The following is a 14747-nucleotide window of genomic DNA, read 5'->3' on the forward strand; positions in this document are numbered from 1 at the left end:
ATACAATAACTTTTTTTTCCCAACTTTTACCTAAAAACTGAGGTGAAAGTGAGCCGAAGCACCAGCTTCTCCAGGTACCGATCTCTGGTTACAATCACCATTTTGTAGCCAAGCCAGCAATAGTCGCCGACTCTGTGGAAAAAGAAAAAATCTGGAAGGAACAAACAGATAGAAAGACGCACCACAACAACGAGAAAACAGAATGTGAACACATGACATATCGAATGAAATAAGGTTGACTTGACGCGCTTGTGAAGCTGCTAAACGCTAATTCTTTCACAATCCTCATCTTCAACTCAATTCTCCTATTTGCACCCCTCAAACCTGCTTTCAAGCATCATACTCACACAACCACCATGGCCCTTCCTCAATCGTACGCTACAAATTATGTCTTCCTAGAATCAATCCTAGTACTTTTTTTTTTTTTTGTACTTTTGTTGGATTTTGGTTTGTATCTGAAAATTCATTAACATGAACCGTTGAATTGAATTTGTTTGTGTTGCAGATTTGGGTGTGGACTTGTGCAAGCATCCTTTGTGACAAGCTCTGGTCTACTTAATAAAGTTTGGAGTGTTATCTCTTCTCGTGATAAAGGCATAGTTTCGTACTCAGGAAATAATGGACTGTTCTGGAAAGTTTCTGAGGATTCGGGTTTGACGGTTGTGGCGTTTGAGGTCAACCCGGGTTTTGATCTTCTATCTGATTTTGTTTCTTCTTCTTATCTCAAGAAGAATAATTTCAACCACTTTGAGTTTCTCTGTACCAAGAAAAATCCAGATTTCTCTGTTAACAAGTCTGCAGTTGATCTTTTCTCTGAAAATCTTCAGAGGCTTGATGAGTTGAAGTCCAAGGTACTTCTCCTCCTCCCCCATTCATTGTTCTAAGATTTTTATTTGAAAAATTGCAAGCTGAATTCATGTTTTTCCTGCATGACAATTTTGTGCTACAAATCTAGACACGAGGGTTTTTTGGTAGAGACGTGGAGGTAGTTTTGCTCGAACCTGATTGGACCATTTTGGGTAAAACTGAGTTGAATTTTACTAAACCGTCTGCCTATTACTATGAACTCTTAAAAGTAATTGTTACAAAATTTAACAATTTTCAATTATATGACAATTCATGCTTTCAATTGATGTGTGGAGTTTAACGGTTGGTTTGATTTTCTTCTTACTTCTTGGTTTTGAAATCGGCTTTCTCAACAATCAATTTCTCATCCAAAATCTATTAAGTTTTTAAAATTGTCTCTAGTACAAGTGTTTTAAAAACCCAAAAAGCGGAAGGGGAAATGTTTTATCATCCTCTTCTTCTGTTTTGTAGTCCAAGCTCAAGAGCCTGTGTGATGGTGGTGCTGTATGTAGTGAGACATGAACTTAGTGTCAGTTTCTGCTATCTTTATTTTAAAAAAAAAAACTATAAACAATTTTTGTGAATAGAATTCAAACAAGCACACTTTGTTGTTTCTTTAATTTTCTCGAAATTTATTGTTCTTTCTTTATAACAGTCCTTATCCCAATCCTAATCCTAGTGCAGATTGATAGCTCCCCTCGATTGATTGTTACAGGATATGGTGTTGGAGGACCAATTGCTTCTCTCTTCACATTATCGCTACTAGGTAACAAAAAGAAAAAAGATGACAAAAAGAAGTCCTCTGAGAAAAAGAAACCCCCTCTCTGCATCACCTTTGGTTCTCCCCTTGTTGGTAACAATAAGTTTCAAGAAGCCATATCACGTAGTTCTACATGGAGTTCTTGCTTTCTACATGTGGTCTCTATCAAAGACCCAGTTCCCAAAAGATTGAATCCTCAAACCAGTGCTTACATGCCTTTTGGGACATTTCTCTTCTGTTCTGATATAAACTCTACTTGTTTTGAGAACCCCGAGTCAGTTTTGGAAATTCTCGTGAGCTCAATCAATGATCAAAATCAAGGATTTCAGCCCAAAGATTATAGCAACATTGTGGTAAATCTCCATCGTAAAGCAATTTTCAAGGATGTTACCCCACGGGGGCAGGACTCGACTCATTCGACTAATTCACTTTGTGCAAGTATCTGTTTGCAGTTGTGGGAAGCAGGATTGACACCAGATATGCAGGTAGCTGAGTATCATTTATTTCTAAAACACTTGTGTTGTAAATCAAAATTTTCCTAATCTCTTGTCTATAACTGATTTGGCAGCAACAACACCTGAACATTGATATAAATGCTTTGGTAACAAAGTTGGAAGAATTGGAAAATAAATTCATCTACCAGAAGAGGGTAAAATTTTATCCATCCAAGAAATTGAATGTGATGAAGATAGAAATGTCCAAACTTGGGTGGTACAAGAGGTATTGCAAAAATCATAATATTGGCTACTATGACAGCTTCAAGAGGGGTATCACAACAAGCGACCTAGATGCTATTCAGTGTCAGCAAAGCCTCAGAAATTACTGGATTGACATGGTTGAAGAGGCAGAGATGAAACCTCAGACAGAAGGTGCTGCTTTTTGTACTCGCTGGCTTTTTGGCGGAACTAATTATAAAAGAATGGTTGAACCCCTAGATATTGCTGATTACTATCGTAGTGGTGGGAAAGACTACGTGGCTAAGGGAAGATCTAGACATTATATAGTGTTGGAGGAGTGGCTGGAAGAAGAGAAGAAAGATACAAGCGATTCAAACAGTACAAACAAAAAGAATGTGGAATCTATTTTAACTTTTGACTCTTGCTTTTGGGCACATGTTGAAGAAGCTATCCTTTCATGCAAAGTGTTGGAGGATGTACAATCTAGTGTGACAGAGAAGGAAGAGGAAACTGGGAAGTTGCTTGAATTCGAGAAGTATGTTTATGGGTTGCTCACGAAATATGAAGTGTCATCAGAGATTTTCCTGGAGCATAGCAGCTACATGACTTGGTGGAATCAGTATAAGGCAATTAAGAATAAGGAAACTTCATATAATTCAGCTCTAGCAGACTTCATGAGCAATCCTGATTATTATAATGTGCAGTATGCTAAGGGAACTTATAATTTCCTCCCTGGGGCATAGTGAATGCCCGTGTTGTTGAGCAGGGTGCAATAAATTATTAATTCATCTTTTTTTATATTTTCTTTGTTGATTTTGGGTTGGTTGGGATCTTGGTTTTATCCTCCCTTGTGTTGTGATGTTGGAAACTCTTGGAAGAATTGTCTTTCCCTTGCGGACATTCACTCTCATTCTTCTTGAAAATTTAAGATGAGTATGGATAGCTTAGTATTAATGTAATATGAAAGGTTCGGTGTGAAAAATCTTATTTTTGAATGTGTTAACTTTTCTAGCTAGGTGTGTTGGCTTCTATTTGATTGTATGAAGGAATAAGAAGCTAGGTGTGTTGGCTAATATCAGTGCGCGAAATTTGAAGAAACCACATGCCTCTATTCCATTATTGAACATTGAATTAAAGTTATCGAAAAATAGTGATGGTTTGGCAAAAATACGGTAGAATTAATAAATTTATAATAAAAAATCATAATAAAGAGAAAAACGAGAGAAAACAAAAAGAGTGACAAAATAATTAAGGTGATGCAAAAAATAAATAAAAAATAGTATATTATAAAAAGTGTTACAAATCTATAGAAAAAAAAGTGTTGTACAAAATACCATATAAATAATATAGTTTTTTTTATAATAAAAAAAGCATCAAAGCATGTGTCTCAAAAATCACATGTTTAAAGAAGAAAATTGCTAAATCTTACAATGAAAATTGACTAAAATAGTTCAAAATCAGTATATGACCTTCAAGAAAATGAGAAGAAATTATGAGCAAAGAAAAAGAAAAATAAAGAATTCAGCAAAGTCTAAAGTTTTTGTGTGATTATTTGATACATATTTTCTATTGAAAATCATATAAATTTGATCAAAATTCATATTATAAAAATCATCAATTTTTATATATTTTTATATATTAATTTTTTTAGTTATGAAAAATCTTAATTAAATACCATTAAATTTTATAACACTCTTTAAAACATCCTATAATCCCAATTGAATAAAGCAAAACTTATTTTTTTTTATTTAAAAGTCTTGATTAAATATTTCAAAACATTTTTTTTATAAAAACAAATCTTTTAAAATCCTAATCATCCTTATTTCATCTCTCTTTTTTTTTAGCATGCTATTTGTTACTAAGAGAACAAAGGAATTGCACGAAAATCGGAATAAACGTTGGTGATTTCTTTAGTAAAATATTGTTTATAAAGATTTAGGAACATGAAAGCTGCTTTTTATTGAATTCACCGGTTGTGTGTTTTGACGAAAAATTGAATAGTAAAAACTAGCATAAAGAAAATTGTGTTAATTCTTCCAAAATTTGCAAAAGGAGTAAAAAAATGCATAAAACTATTTAAAAAACACATAAACTAAGAACCCAGTACAAAAAAAAAACCAATGCATGTTTCATTCATCTAAAATAACGCGTTGTACTTGCATGATTTTCCCACCCCATGTAATAGTAGCATTTAAATTTGGGGTAATCCAAAATCCAAATCCTGAAGCTGACGGTGACGAGTGGAATGTGGATAAGATGAAGAGAGCCAAAGAATGATATGGCTGGAACTTGGAACTTGGAACTTGGAACTTCAACGTCAACAACTACGTAGATATTTCTGCAACGAGTGGCTTCAACTCACTGCTGCAACTTATATTATTATTCCATAATAATAATAATAACCCCTTATTATATTCTAAAAATATGATAGCCCCAATTTTATATCCCTTTTCGTTTTCTAACAAATTACAAGAATCAAATATCACAACATTTAAAAAAAAACATTTTTTACTAGAGATAATCCTGATTTTTATATAGGACTTATTGGTAATAGACATTCTCTCCCTGTCTCTGTATTTAACAAAGTTTTTAAGTACAAATCACAAATATCCTTTATATAAAGAAGAACTAATTTTTGTTTAAATAGTAGAAATTAAGCTTAAATAGTTCATGTTTGTGTTTTTTTTTTAATTGTGGTCCTTGTAAATTTTTTGTTTATTTTTAGTCTATGTAAGTTTTTTTTTCTTTCAATTTTACAGTAAAAAGCAAAAAAAAAAAACTTACAAAACCCAAGATTAAAATATGCAAACTTCTAAAAATTAAATTCATATGTTAAAAATATATATTATAAAAAAATAAAATTCTCCTAGAAAGTATTTCACTATTTAACAAAGTTTGTATACATTCAATAAAATCACACACCATTTAATTCGATGAGACTAAAATTTAAAACCAATAATTAAACTAAGACAAATATTAATTAATATTCTTAAAGCATTGATTAAAAAATTATTAAGATATGCACTACTAATGTTTTTTATATTCCCCAATAATTTTTATAATAAATATTTTTTAAACTTCATAAAAAATATCCTAAAACTACTTATTATCAGCCCCATAGACTAAAACAATCTTACCCATTAATTTAATTTATGCGGTAATGGTTTCCATGAACCACAGCATAATAAATCAATTTTAAAAAAATGGTTTACAAATAATACAAAAAAAACGAAGATAAGAACATATAAAGTGCAGAGCATACAGGTGTTGTTTTGTTTCGGTCTTTCTTTCTCACACAATCTGGGAACCACACACACAAACCATTCCCTTCTCTCACTACGGCAATGACCACCCAAGCTTCCACCTTCGCCGTCGCCGTTCCCTCCGTCGCAACCCCTTTCCGCCGCCACCGGAATCCCTTCGTTGTTCGAGCCCAAGGTACGCTTCATTCCAATGCTGTGCTTTCTCTTCGTTTTTTACGCAATTTCTTCCGATCCGATTTTCAACGCCCCAGTTAGGTGTTGGTGTTGCTTCCCAATTCTTCTCTTATCTTTCTTTGTAAGTTTCATCATTGTGTGTGTCATCAACAAGGTGTTTGTGGAAATGCTCTTAAGTCCTGACATTTGGAGTGTTTTTTTACTACGATTAATTTTGTAACTCGTCAATTGGGTTTTGGGGTTGAGGTTCGTGTTTGTCAAATTTGAAAACTTTTTCGATTTTGACAGAACTTGTATCAGGTAGAATAAAAGGTTGTCACTTGTCAGCTGCACATGCATTGCATGTGTGTAGAGCGTAGACTGTGGAGGTGTTTATAGAAATAATAAATTAATTTAATTCATTTTCTTTTCCAAAAAGAAAAAATAAAGTTTGAGAAACTATGACCCCGTGGTTTATTTGTTTATTTATTTTTTTTTTGAAGGTCAGTTTTCTGTTTGTAATGGTTGTGCTTTTAATTTGAGGATTTGATATCATTGCAGTTCAATAGTAATATTTTTCTTGTTCTTTCAGCGGAACCTTCAGATAAATCCGTTGAAATTATGAGGAAGTTCTCAGAGCAATACGCCCGTAAGTCAGGAACATACTTTTGTGTTGACAAGGGGGTCACTTCTGTTGTTATCAAGGTACACTCACCCTCTATCTTTGGCATAGTATTATCTTGTTAATATGAATTCTAATTTTTTTTAATACATGGTTTCCCTTTTACTTTGAGTAGAAGACCTTGCCAAATAACAATCTCATAGTTTGATACTCCTTTAATTGATGATATGAATCTTGGGGCAGTAAGTCCTCTTAGTCCGGTAATGTTAGGAAGTTATGCAGTTTTGTAAGAAGTGAATGTCATGGGAGTTTCGTTGTTGTATTTCAATATAAATTGAAATTAACTGTTAGGAATTTTTAAAGGGTTCATCTCTAGTTGAATTTAAGCTTTGTGGTATCTATACCTGTTTTCGTAGCATATCAAGTGAATTTTACATTAGGTGTGTATTAGGTGCTGCTTGCATTACTTATACAAGATTTAACTGTCTCCAAATTGTGCTGCTACATATTCCTGCAATTAGTCATTTGCCCCAAATTTCCTTGTATCTTTATCAAGCAATCCATCTCTTTATATTAGTATGATATTCTTATCAAATAACTAGATTTTTTTCCTCTGTCTGTCACCTTACATGCTTAAAAACTGGGGAATTTCTGTAGGGGTTAGGGATATTAAATTTTATTTGTTGATAAGACCAAGGGGGCATCATCTTTCTTGTTAAAGAAGCCCGAATTTGTAATGACTACTAGGTTTTCTTGTCAAGCTATTACTATTAGGATTCATAAATATGTTCCCCACTCCTTCAGTTCTCCATCTGTCCAATTTGGTATTTGGCAATGTAGAAGTCATGGATACTTAAATTACTTCGATGAAAATGCTGGGAGATGTCAATCTTAGCTTGTTTGGTAAGCTGAAGATTTGTCTTAAATATTAGGTTTTTCTGATGTAGTATGTTTATAGTGGGGTTTCCAGGATTTTTAAGACTATTCAAGAATTGAAATTACAGTAAGACCTAGTTTAAAGTTTTGGATGGAGAATGGTAAGCTACTTGCTTAGTAAATTTTGTGCACATTACAGAGGTAATTATTTTTCTTTTGGTTTAAAGAAGAAATTGTCGCAAGAAAGGAAGGAGGTTGGTTGACTTGTTTGAAGAAAATCAACCACTCCTTACTACTCTTAGATACCCACAATTACCTGTTTTAAGTCAAGATTTTTCTAGGTGGTTTTATATTTTAGGTTTACAAGCTGAATTTGCTTTTTATCTTAGTCATAAACCCTTAGCCCAATACTACAGTAGGAAGAAGAAACAGCATGGGCTGCTTCAATAGAGTAAAGGGTCAAAGTAGCAGATTGGGCTGCATGTAGAGGAGAAGGAAAATCAATAGGGAATTGGAGGAGGCTGTTGAGGTTGTTAACTGACAGGCAAGCTGGCATGTGTTTTTTTTAGCAGCCAAACAAACAAACAAACAAACAAAAAAAGCTGGTATCTGTTGATTGGAGATTTTGGGGGGAGAATGATTCTGCATCACTAAAGTGTGGGATAAATAAGTGTGGGGAACTGGCCAGTGAGACTGTGAGGGAACAAGGGAATTAAGCAATTGCTGAGTGAATTGGGAGGAATCTCTCAGCATTTGGAACTCCTGTGTACCTGTCTTTGTGACTTTTTTTCTTCCTTTTCCTTTCTGCTTTACTTTAATACCAAGGGCTACCTATAAATTTCAGGGCCAGTTTCCATATTTTCCTATTCCGAAATACCAGGTTCTATGACTTTAGATTTTGGTTGGCTGATTTCTTCCTGAAACTATGATAATATTATGACATCCTTTTAAATTGATCTAGTAATATCTCAAGAATAATAACTATATTTGCAATTTGATATTGTAATATAGTTAATATCCAAAGTACTTTTAGGAAGATTTTCGCCAAACTTTAAGTTGCTTTTTATATAAAAGGTCTTTGGTTCGAATCTTGCGAATGGAGAAATAGACTCTTTGACCCCTTAGTTGGGTCCACCTTGTTGGGGAGATTCGAGGGGTACACCTGTAGACCGCGAGCCACCACATAAGGAAGCCTGACACCACACTCTAACCCAAAACCTTAAGGCTCAGGTTTATAGGTCTTTTCCTCACTTATATGGTGTTCAACCTTTCCACTTCTACCCGATGTGGGACTTCACCTCACACTTGTAACCCAACGCATCTCCCCCTCAATTGTGAGTCTCTTCCACATGGTAGTCTCCCCCTCGAACGGAAGTCTTTATCATCCACGAGTATAGCCATGGCCACCTGCGGTACTTGTCCTGCCCGCTAGCCATTCTGGCCACCCCGCTTCACCTGCGGGGCACGCTGTGCCGCTAGCCATTCTGGCCACCTGCGGTACTTGCATACTCGTCTGAGTCGGTCACCAACTTGAATCATCGGCTCTGATACCAATTGTTGGGGAGATTCGAGGGGTATACCTGTGGACCACGAACCACCACATAAGGAAGCCTGACATTATACTCTAACCCAAAACCTTAAGGCTCAGGTTTATGGGTCTTCTCCTCACTTATATGGTGTTCAACCTTTCCACTTCTACCCAATGTGGGACTTCACCTAACACTTGTAACCCAACACACCTGACTTGACTCATTAATCAGAGTTAACTGTAACTTCCACTCTTCCAGATATTGAGTGTCTCAGACAAAAAAACATCTTCTCACAATAGTTCATTTTAAACATTATCAAATCATGCCCCTTGTCATATAATGTTTTTCTGGTTTCAATGCATCTGTTTGAATTTTGTTTGTCTTTTTTATATGTAAAATGCAACTTTTTTATGTTTCTAGTTGTCCAATTGATCATGTGGTGGACAGAATCCTTGGATGGGAAAATGACTAAAAATTACAATAGGGGCTGAAGTTGGTTGAATAGTTTGTAATATGTAATATATGTAATATATAGCTAAATAAGTTAACTAGCTTGATTCATAACTGCCAGTGCATAATATGACATTTCTCAGCTAGAATCTGCACAGTTGGGTAATCTAATTGAGAAAATTTTGTGGTACATTTTGATAGTGTTCATATCAAGGTTTTTTTTTTTGGAAAAATCAAATTAGGAAAATGAAGGGAAAATTATTTAAACTACCAAGATTGACATGTGGAATGAAGATATATGTAGTCTGAAATAAGCTTCTCAGATTGTGATTTGATTGTCATATTAAGGCTTTTCGAAAAAAGAAAATCAGGAAAATGAAGGAAAATTTGAACAATGATTGACATGTTGAAATAAAGTTACATGTTATCAGAAAGAAATTTTCCCAGATTGTGATCTGATGAGCTGTATTATATTCCAGTAATAACTCATACTTCAATTGTGCAATTCAGAAATTGACAGACGAAAATGAACATACCATATCTGCATAATGCTAATATTGGAGCTAGTCATTTTCTTGATTTTCTTATGTTATTTCTATTTTGAAACAGGGGTTGGCTGACCATAAAGATACGTTGGGTGCACCACTGTGCCCTTGCCGGTAGATACTTGTTCTTTTAGCTTGTTGTCAAGCAGAATTTGTCTTCATACTATAGTTCTGACAGTGTGGCTGCATAGTTTGATCAGTATTGATGTCTTCTAACTTTCCAAGTCTAAGCCCAAAATCATTGTATTTTAGGCATTACGATGATAAAGCTGCTGAGGTTGCACAAGGATTTTGGAATTGCCCTTGTGTTCCCATGAGAGAGAGGTATGCATATCTGTATTACTAGTATAAAAAATATGCCTTCTTTGATTTCAGGTTATCAAGTTTGAAGCTCCTTTTTTTGTAATGACTACGTTTATTACAATACAAGCATATGCTTGTTTAAACCAGTTTCATTTGGGATTGTATTAATAATTCTTTGAAATCAGCATATATAGCATTCTTGGCAGATGCTATGCATTGATTATAATGCAAGAAGCTAGAGACTTGATATTTATGCATGAAACAACCGTATCACAGATCTTATTTATCTTGTAAATACTATTTGTTCAAGATAGCTTGTGATAAAGTCGGCCAAAAACCATTGTAGGGACCTTGTTATCAGGTTTTAAACCTGGCTGCCTTTCTTAGTTTATATTTTCGGAGGCAGTGTAACTTTCACTATTTCGGTTTATACCCCGTGTATTTTTATGCTATGAAAGCCCTTGTATATTTTGTGCTTTTATTTGTTGAGAAAGATGGATGAAAAAACGTAAGCTCAAAATTGTCATATTGATTTTCAACTTGTGGTTTTGTTTGACAGGAAGGAGTGCCACTGCATGCTATTTCTCACACCTGATAACGATTTTGCTGGCAATGAACAGGTAATTCTTTAATTCAATTTTTTCAAATTTTGATTTTGCTGTGTTGTCTGCAAGTGCTCTGCTATATGGTTTTGCTCCTTCATCTAGCTCATACATATTTTTTATTAGAATATAATATTTCCTGCTCTTAAATTAAATTTGCTATTTTCTTCCTTGCAGACTATCACCTTGGATGAAATTAAAGAATCAACAGCCAACATGTAGCACAGATTATTGTGTATTGAGTTACTTGTCCGTTGTTACAGGCTGTATGTTTTGAAAGACAAGTGAAAAGAAAAGTGTAACGATAAGTAGGTAATATATTTGTATTTACCGAAAATGAGATGTATTTTTTCTAACTGCATTCCTACTTTACTCTATTACAAATCTCATTCACCTCTTCATTTCATTTTTTGGCTGCAGATGCAAAAAACGCAGCTTTGTTTTAGCTAGTTTTGTTTTAAGTTTCATATCTTTACCATCAGTAAAACCAACACAACCGATGAATAGTATGCATGACAAGGAAATCTTTAGTATGTTTCTATGAACAAGGATGTACATTGAAAAGTGATATATTTATGAGCTTATTTTATATGGGTAACATTAATTCGCAAGGATTTTTAAAATGTGACTCAATGTCAAGATTTTTAAGGTGTCCACAACTACAATTGTGTCTGCATGACTGCATCAGTCGTTTTTGTCTATAATTTGTTGTAATATCAAAGAATGTGACAACCTCCACTGAAATTTAAAACCTTGTTTGTGTACAATGACAGATATGATCCAAATCAAAACAAATCCCAATACAGATGATTTCAATATCGTAGTTCATGGATGCAATGTAATCATGAACATTCAAATTACACTGTAAAGCAATACTGTATTGCCATCAAACCACCCAAGAATCAATAAGTAACACATCAAGCATGTAGCAATCAATAGGCCTTAACAGAAGGTGTACTAGGAGGAGAAGTAGAACAAGTTGCACCATTTTTGGCACATTCTTGTCCAGTCCTCTTGGCAAAAGCAGTCAAGAACCGATTGTTCCACAAACCATTAGAAACACAAGCTGATGAAGAAGCTGAAGCTCCTCTGCTACAGGCATGATCAGCAGGGAAACGATGCTTGAGGCACACCTTAATGTGGCAAGTTTTACATGTGCTGGTGTTGGAAAACGTCAAAACCTCCCTGCAACGCTTGACGGGACAAATTGGTTTCTTCTTCTTGGTAGGGTCACAATTACCAGACTTGAGGTGCTTCTGCAAGATTGCCTCCTCGTCTTGTCCCACATGGCCGGTGGTCTCGATGGACATGGAACATGCTTCGCAAACAACAACCTTTCTGCTGTTGTGGTCGGATTTCAGGCACGCGTGGGACTTGTAGGATCTGTGTTCCAAACAAAAGATCTGCCATTGCATTGCAGCCATGTTAGTGTTGTTGGCCATGTGAACTATTTACAAACATTTCTTAGTAATTCACTACAACAATCAAGGATTTATTATGATTTTTCTAATCAAAATAGACTTATAGATTCATTAATAAGAAGAGAATAAAATCAAGATACTTTTATTTGTTTCCACATACATGATCGTAATTCATATATCTTACATATGCCAATTTGAATTGATTAGTAGTACATTATTCTAAATTTTATTTTATTTTTTTAATTTTTTTACGAGTAATAATATTTATTCCACAAATTTGATTGATTGATAACAGTTAATTTTCCATTACAACCGATTGAGAAAACAATAATCGGTATGATAACTGTTCAATTGACCTTGTAAAATCTACTGCACAAATTAATCACACCACAACATTACATATTAATTTGATTTTATAAAAATAATTTTGATTAAAATGAGTTTCAAACAAGAACTTAATTTCAATACATTATCATTATAAAAAGTTTTACAATATGAATCAATTGAAAAGTTGTGATTTTGAAGTAATTATTATACATTCAACCATTTTACTGTGCATAACTTAGGGTTGAATGACCGTCTAAAGTAACTTATACTTTCAATTTTCATCATAAAAATAAATTCTAATGTAAAATTCTTATCCTGCCGTGAAAAGGGCTTTTTCTTTCAATTTTTAGCCTAACATGTTTGAAAAAGTAAAATTACCCCCGACTAAAATAATCAAATATAAGATATTTTTGTAAGAAAGAAAAACACGTTGGAGGCTCTGAAACGCAAGTTGAAAGCTCTCAAATACAAATCCAGACACAATACTAATCACTTATGCTATTCCAATTATTGACGCAAAAGTATTATACATCTCCAGCACCGATATTTTGATTAATGATTATAGACATGATGAACAAGAGATTTTATTTTATTTTATTGAGAATAAAAAAAAATACAAGTTGTTAGGTGCATAAGTTATAAGGCGTTCTAATTATGATGCTATGGGAACTAAAAAGGGTGATGAATAATGAATTACCTGTTGGCAACCGTCGCAGGTGAAAGGAAGAAAATCGAGCTGGTTGCAATCGCGGTGCTGGCAGTGTTTACCCAAATCTGGAAAAGCTTCTGTTCCACCCGATGCCATGGATATAGTTAGGGTTCTGAGTTTTGTGAAGGGAACGAAAAACTGATGAATAAATGTGGATTATGAATATGAATTGAAGAAGAAGAATAAAAAGAAGGCGTGTATTTATAGGTTTGGTAATGGCTTGGGGCTTAAGTCAGCCATTGCGAGATAACAAAAGAAGGTTCTAGCAGCAGTCGCCAATTGCGAGTTCCCACTGGGCGGCTACGCGGCAAGATAACTTATTATCTTTTTTCCTTTTACTATCTGGATAGTGGTTACAAGATGATATTTTTATCGGGTAACATTGAAAGATGGATAATATAAATTTAGTTTCTCACATAAAAAGTATGATAAGTTAGTTTTATCATAAATTTTGTGAGACTATTTTATTATTAGGTTGTAATGTTAAATAATCAATATGATAATAAGTTGTATTTTTTGAATATCAATTTAATATTAAGTTATAAAATTTATAGACTAATTTATTATTAAAGTGTTTTAATGATTAATTTGTTATATTTTTTGTATATTTAAGTACTAAATTTAATTTTTCTCTCTTTTATGGATTAATTTATTAACATCTCATACTTTTTGGAGAAATTTTACTATTTAGCCTATTTTTATTTTTTTATTTGTTTTCTTATTGAGATTTTATTTTTACATATTTAGTTCACATGGATTATAATATTTAGGGTTAGGGGTGTTCCTGGGACGATTCAGGTCAATTTTGGCCAAATTTAGGACTCAATCCTCAAATTTGATCGATTTGGTTTGGTTCAATTTTCATTATTTTTTAAAACCCAATCCAACCCATTCATAAACAGTTTGGTTTAGTTCGGGCCAACGTGTTATATATATTTAAATTTGACATTTTTTTCTTAGAATTACTATTTTAAATCATTATTCATCCAAATATCCAATATAATTAACACAATATTATTAAATGTCTGAAAGTAGTAAAATTGATCTATTTAATACCATCAACATAATATTCTACAATAGGCTAATAAAAATTAAAATAAAATATTTTTTTAACAAGATTTACTCTAATAGTTTGAATCATAACTATTTCTTACAAATTAATTTTTTGCAATAAGTTTTGCTGCAACCAGATTTGTTGCAACTAGATTTATTGAAACAAATGAAAAAAAATATAATCCATTAATATTATAAATATGACAAAAAAAATAAATATGAAAAAAGGTAAAACCAATAATAATGTATCTGAAAGTAATACCTTAAGAAGTTTTAATACTAGTAGTCTCAACACTTGTAATTCCTACACTTGGAGTTGATAAGTGTTATGCATACGCCATTTATATACTGAAATCACATAGCAATTATCTCATTTTCTTATCTTTTATTGCTTATTTTGTGTTAAAACAATATGAATTTCACTTCTTCTGAGTTTTTGTCCAAAAGATGCTTAAGTTAATGATTTTATAGTAACTTTGGCTGAGTTTTGTGTAGAGTTGTAGCAAAGGCATGGAAGGCAATTGAAGAACTCGCATTGAAAGACAATTTTCACGAGCAAGCGCACTTCCTGGGGCTTAGCGCATAACCACTTGATCTAGCTGAACATGCGC

At 33.4% G+C, this 14747-nt stretch overlaps 3 protein-coding genes across 6 annotated transcripts; 2 read left to right on the forward strand and 1 right to left on the reverse strand.

The window, feature by feature from the left end:
• Nucleotides 1-3356, forward strand: LOC114382532 (senescence-associated carboxylesterase 101-like). Of its 2 annotated transcripts, XM_028342015.1 has the most exons (5): nucleotides 1-373; nucleotides 506-851; nucleotides 956-1019; nucleotides 1562-2091; nucleotides 2175-3356. In XM_028342015.1, the coding sequence occupies exons 1-5, from the start codon at nucleotides 357-359 to the stop codon at nucleotides 3024-3026; spliced, it is 1809 nt and encodes a 602-aa protein (XP_028197816.1). In that variant the 5' UTR covers nucleotides 1-356; the 3' UTR covers nucleotides 3027-3356. The 2 variants fall into 2 exon arrangements, with proteins under 2 accessions (XP_028197816.1, XP_028197817.1); XM_028342016.1 differs by lacking the exon at nucleotides 956-1019 and having other exon boundaries at nucleotides 2-373; nucleotides 1531-2091.
• A 2184-nt stretch (nucleotides 3357-5540) lies between these two features.
• LOC114382479 (ferredoxin-thioredoxin reductase catalytic chain, chloroplastic) lies at nucleotides 5541-11412 on the forward strand. 3 transcript variants are annotated; one of them, XR_003660253.1, is made up of 7 exons: nucleotides 5541-5721; nucleotides 6292-6404; nucleotides 9786-9835; nucleotides 9974-10045; nucleotides 10584-10644; nucleotides 10804-10938; nucleotides 11400-11412. XR_003660253.1 is itself a non-coding variant. In XM_028341938.1 (6 exons), the coding sequence occupies exons 1-6, from the start codon at nucleotides 5628-5630 to the stop codon at nucleotides 10846-10848; spliced, it is 435 nt and encodes a 144-aa protein (XP_028197739.1). In that variant the 5' UTR covers nucleotides 5541-5627; the 3' UTR covers nucleotides 10849-11032. The 3 variants fall into 3 exon arrangements, 1 of the variants encoding a protein (XP_028197739.1); XR_003660252.1 differs by lacking the exon at nucleotides 11400-11412 and adding an exon at nucleotides 11047-11224; XM_028341938.1 differs by lacking the exon at nucleotides 11400-11412 and having other exon boundaries at nucleotides 10804-11032.
• On the reverse strand, nucleotides 11331-13408 carry LOC114382478 (zinc finger AN1 domain-containing stress-associated protein 12-like). The gene is made up of 2 exons (XM_028341937.1): nucleotides 13072-13408; nucleotides 11331-12029 (listed from the first exon to the last, which is right to left on the reverse strand). The coding sequence occupies exons 1-2, from the start codon at nucleotides 13177-13179 to the stop codon at nucleotides 11559-11561; spliced, it is 579 nt and encodes a 192-aa protein (XP_028197738.1). The 5' UTR covers nucleotides 13180-13408; the 3' UTR covers nucleotides 11331-11558.
• Between the last annotated feature and the right edge of the window lie 1339 nt (nucleotides 13409-14747).

This window comes from Glycine soja, chromosome 13 (assembly GCF_004193775.1).
Source record: "Glycine soja cultivar W05 chromosome 13, ASM419377v2, whole genome shotgun sequence".
NCBI lineage: Eukaryota > Viridiplantae > Streptophyta > Magnoliopsida > Fabales > Fabaceae > Glycine > Glycine soja.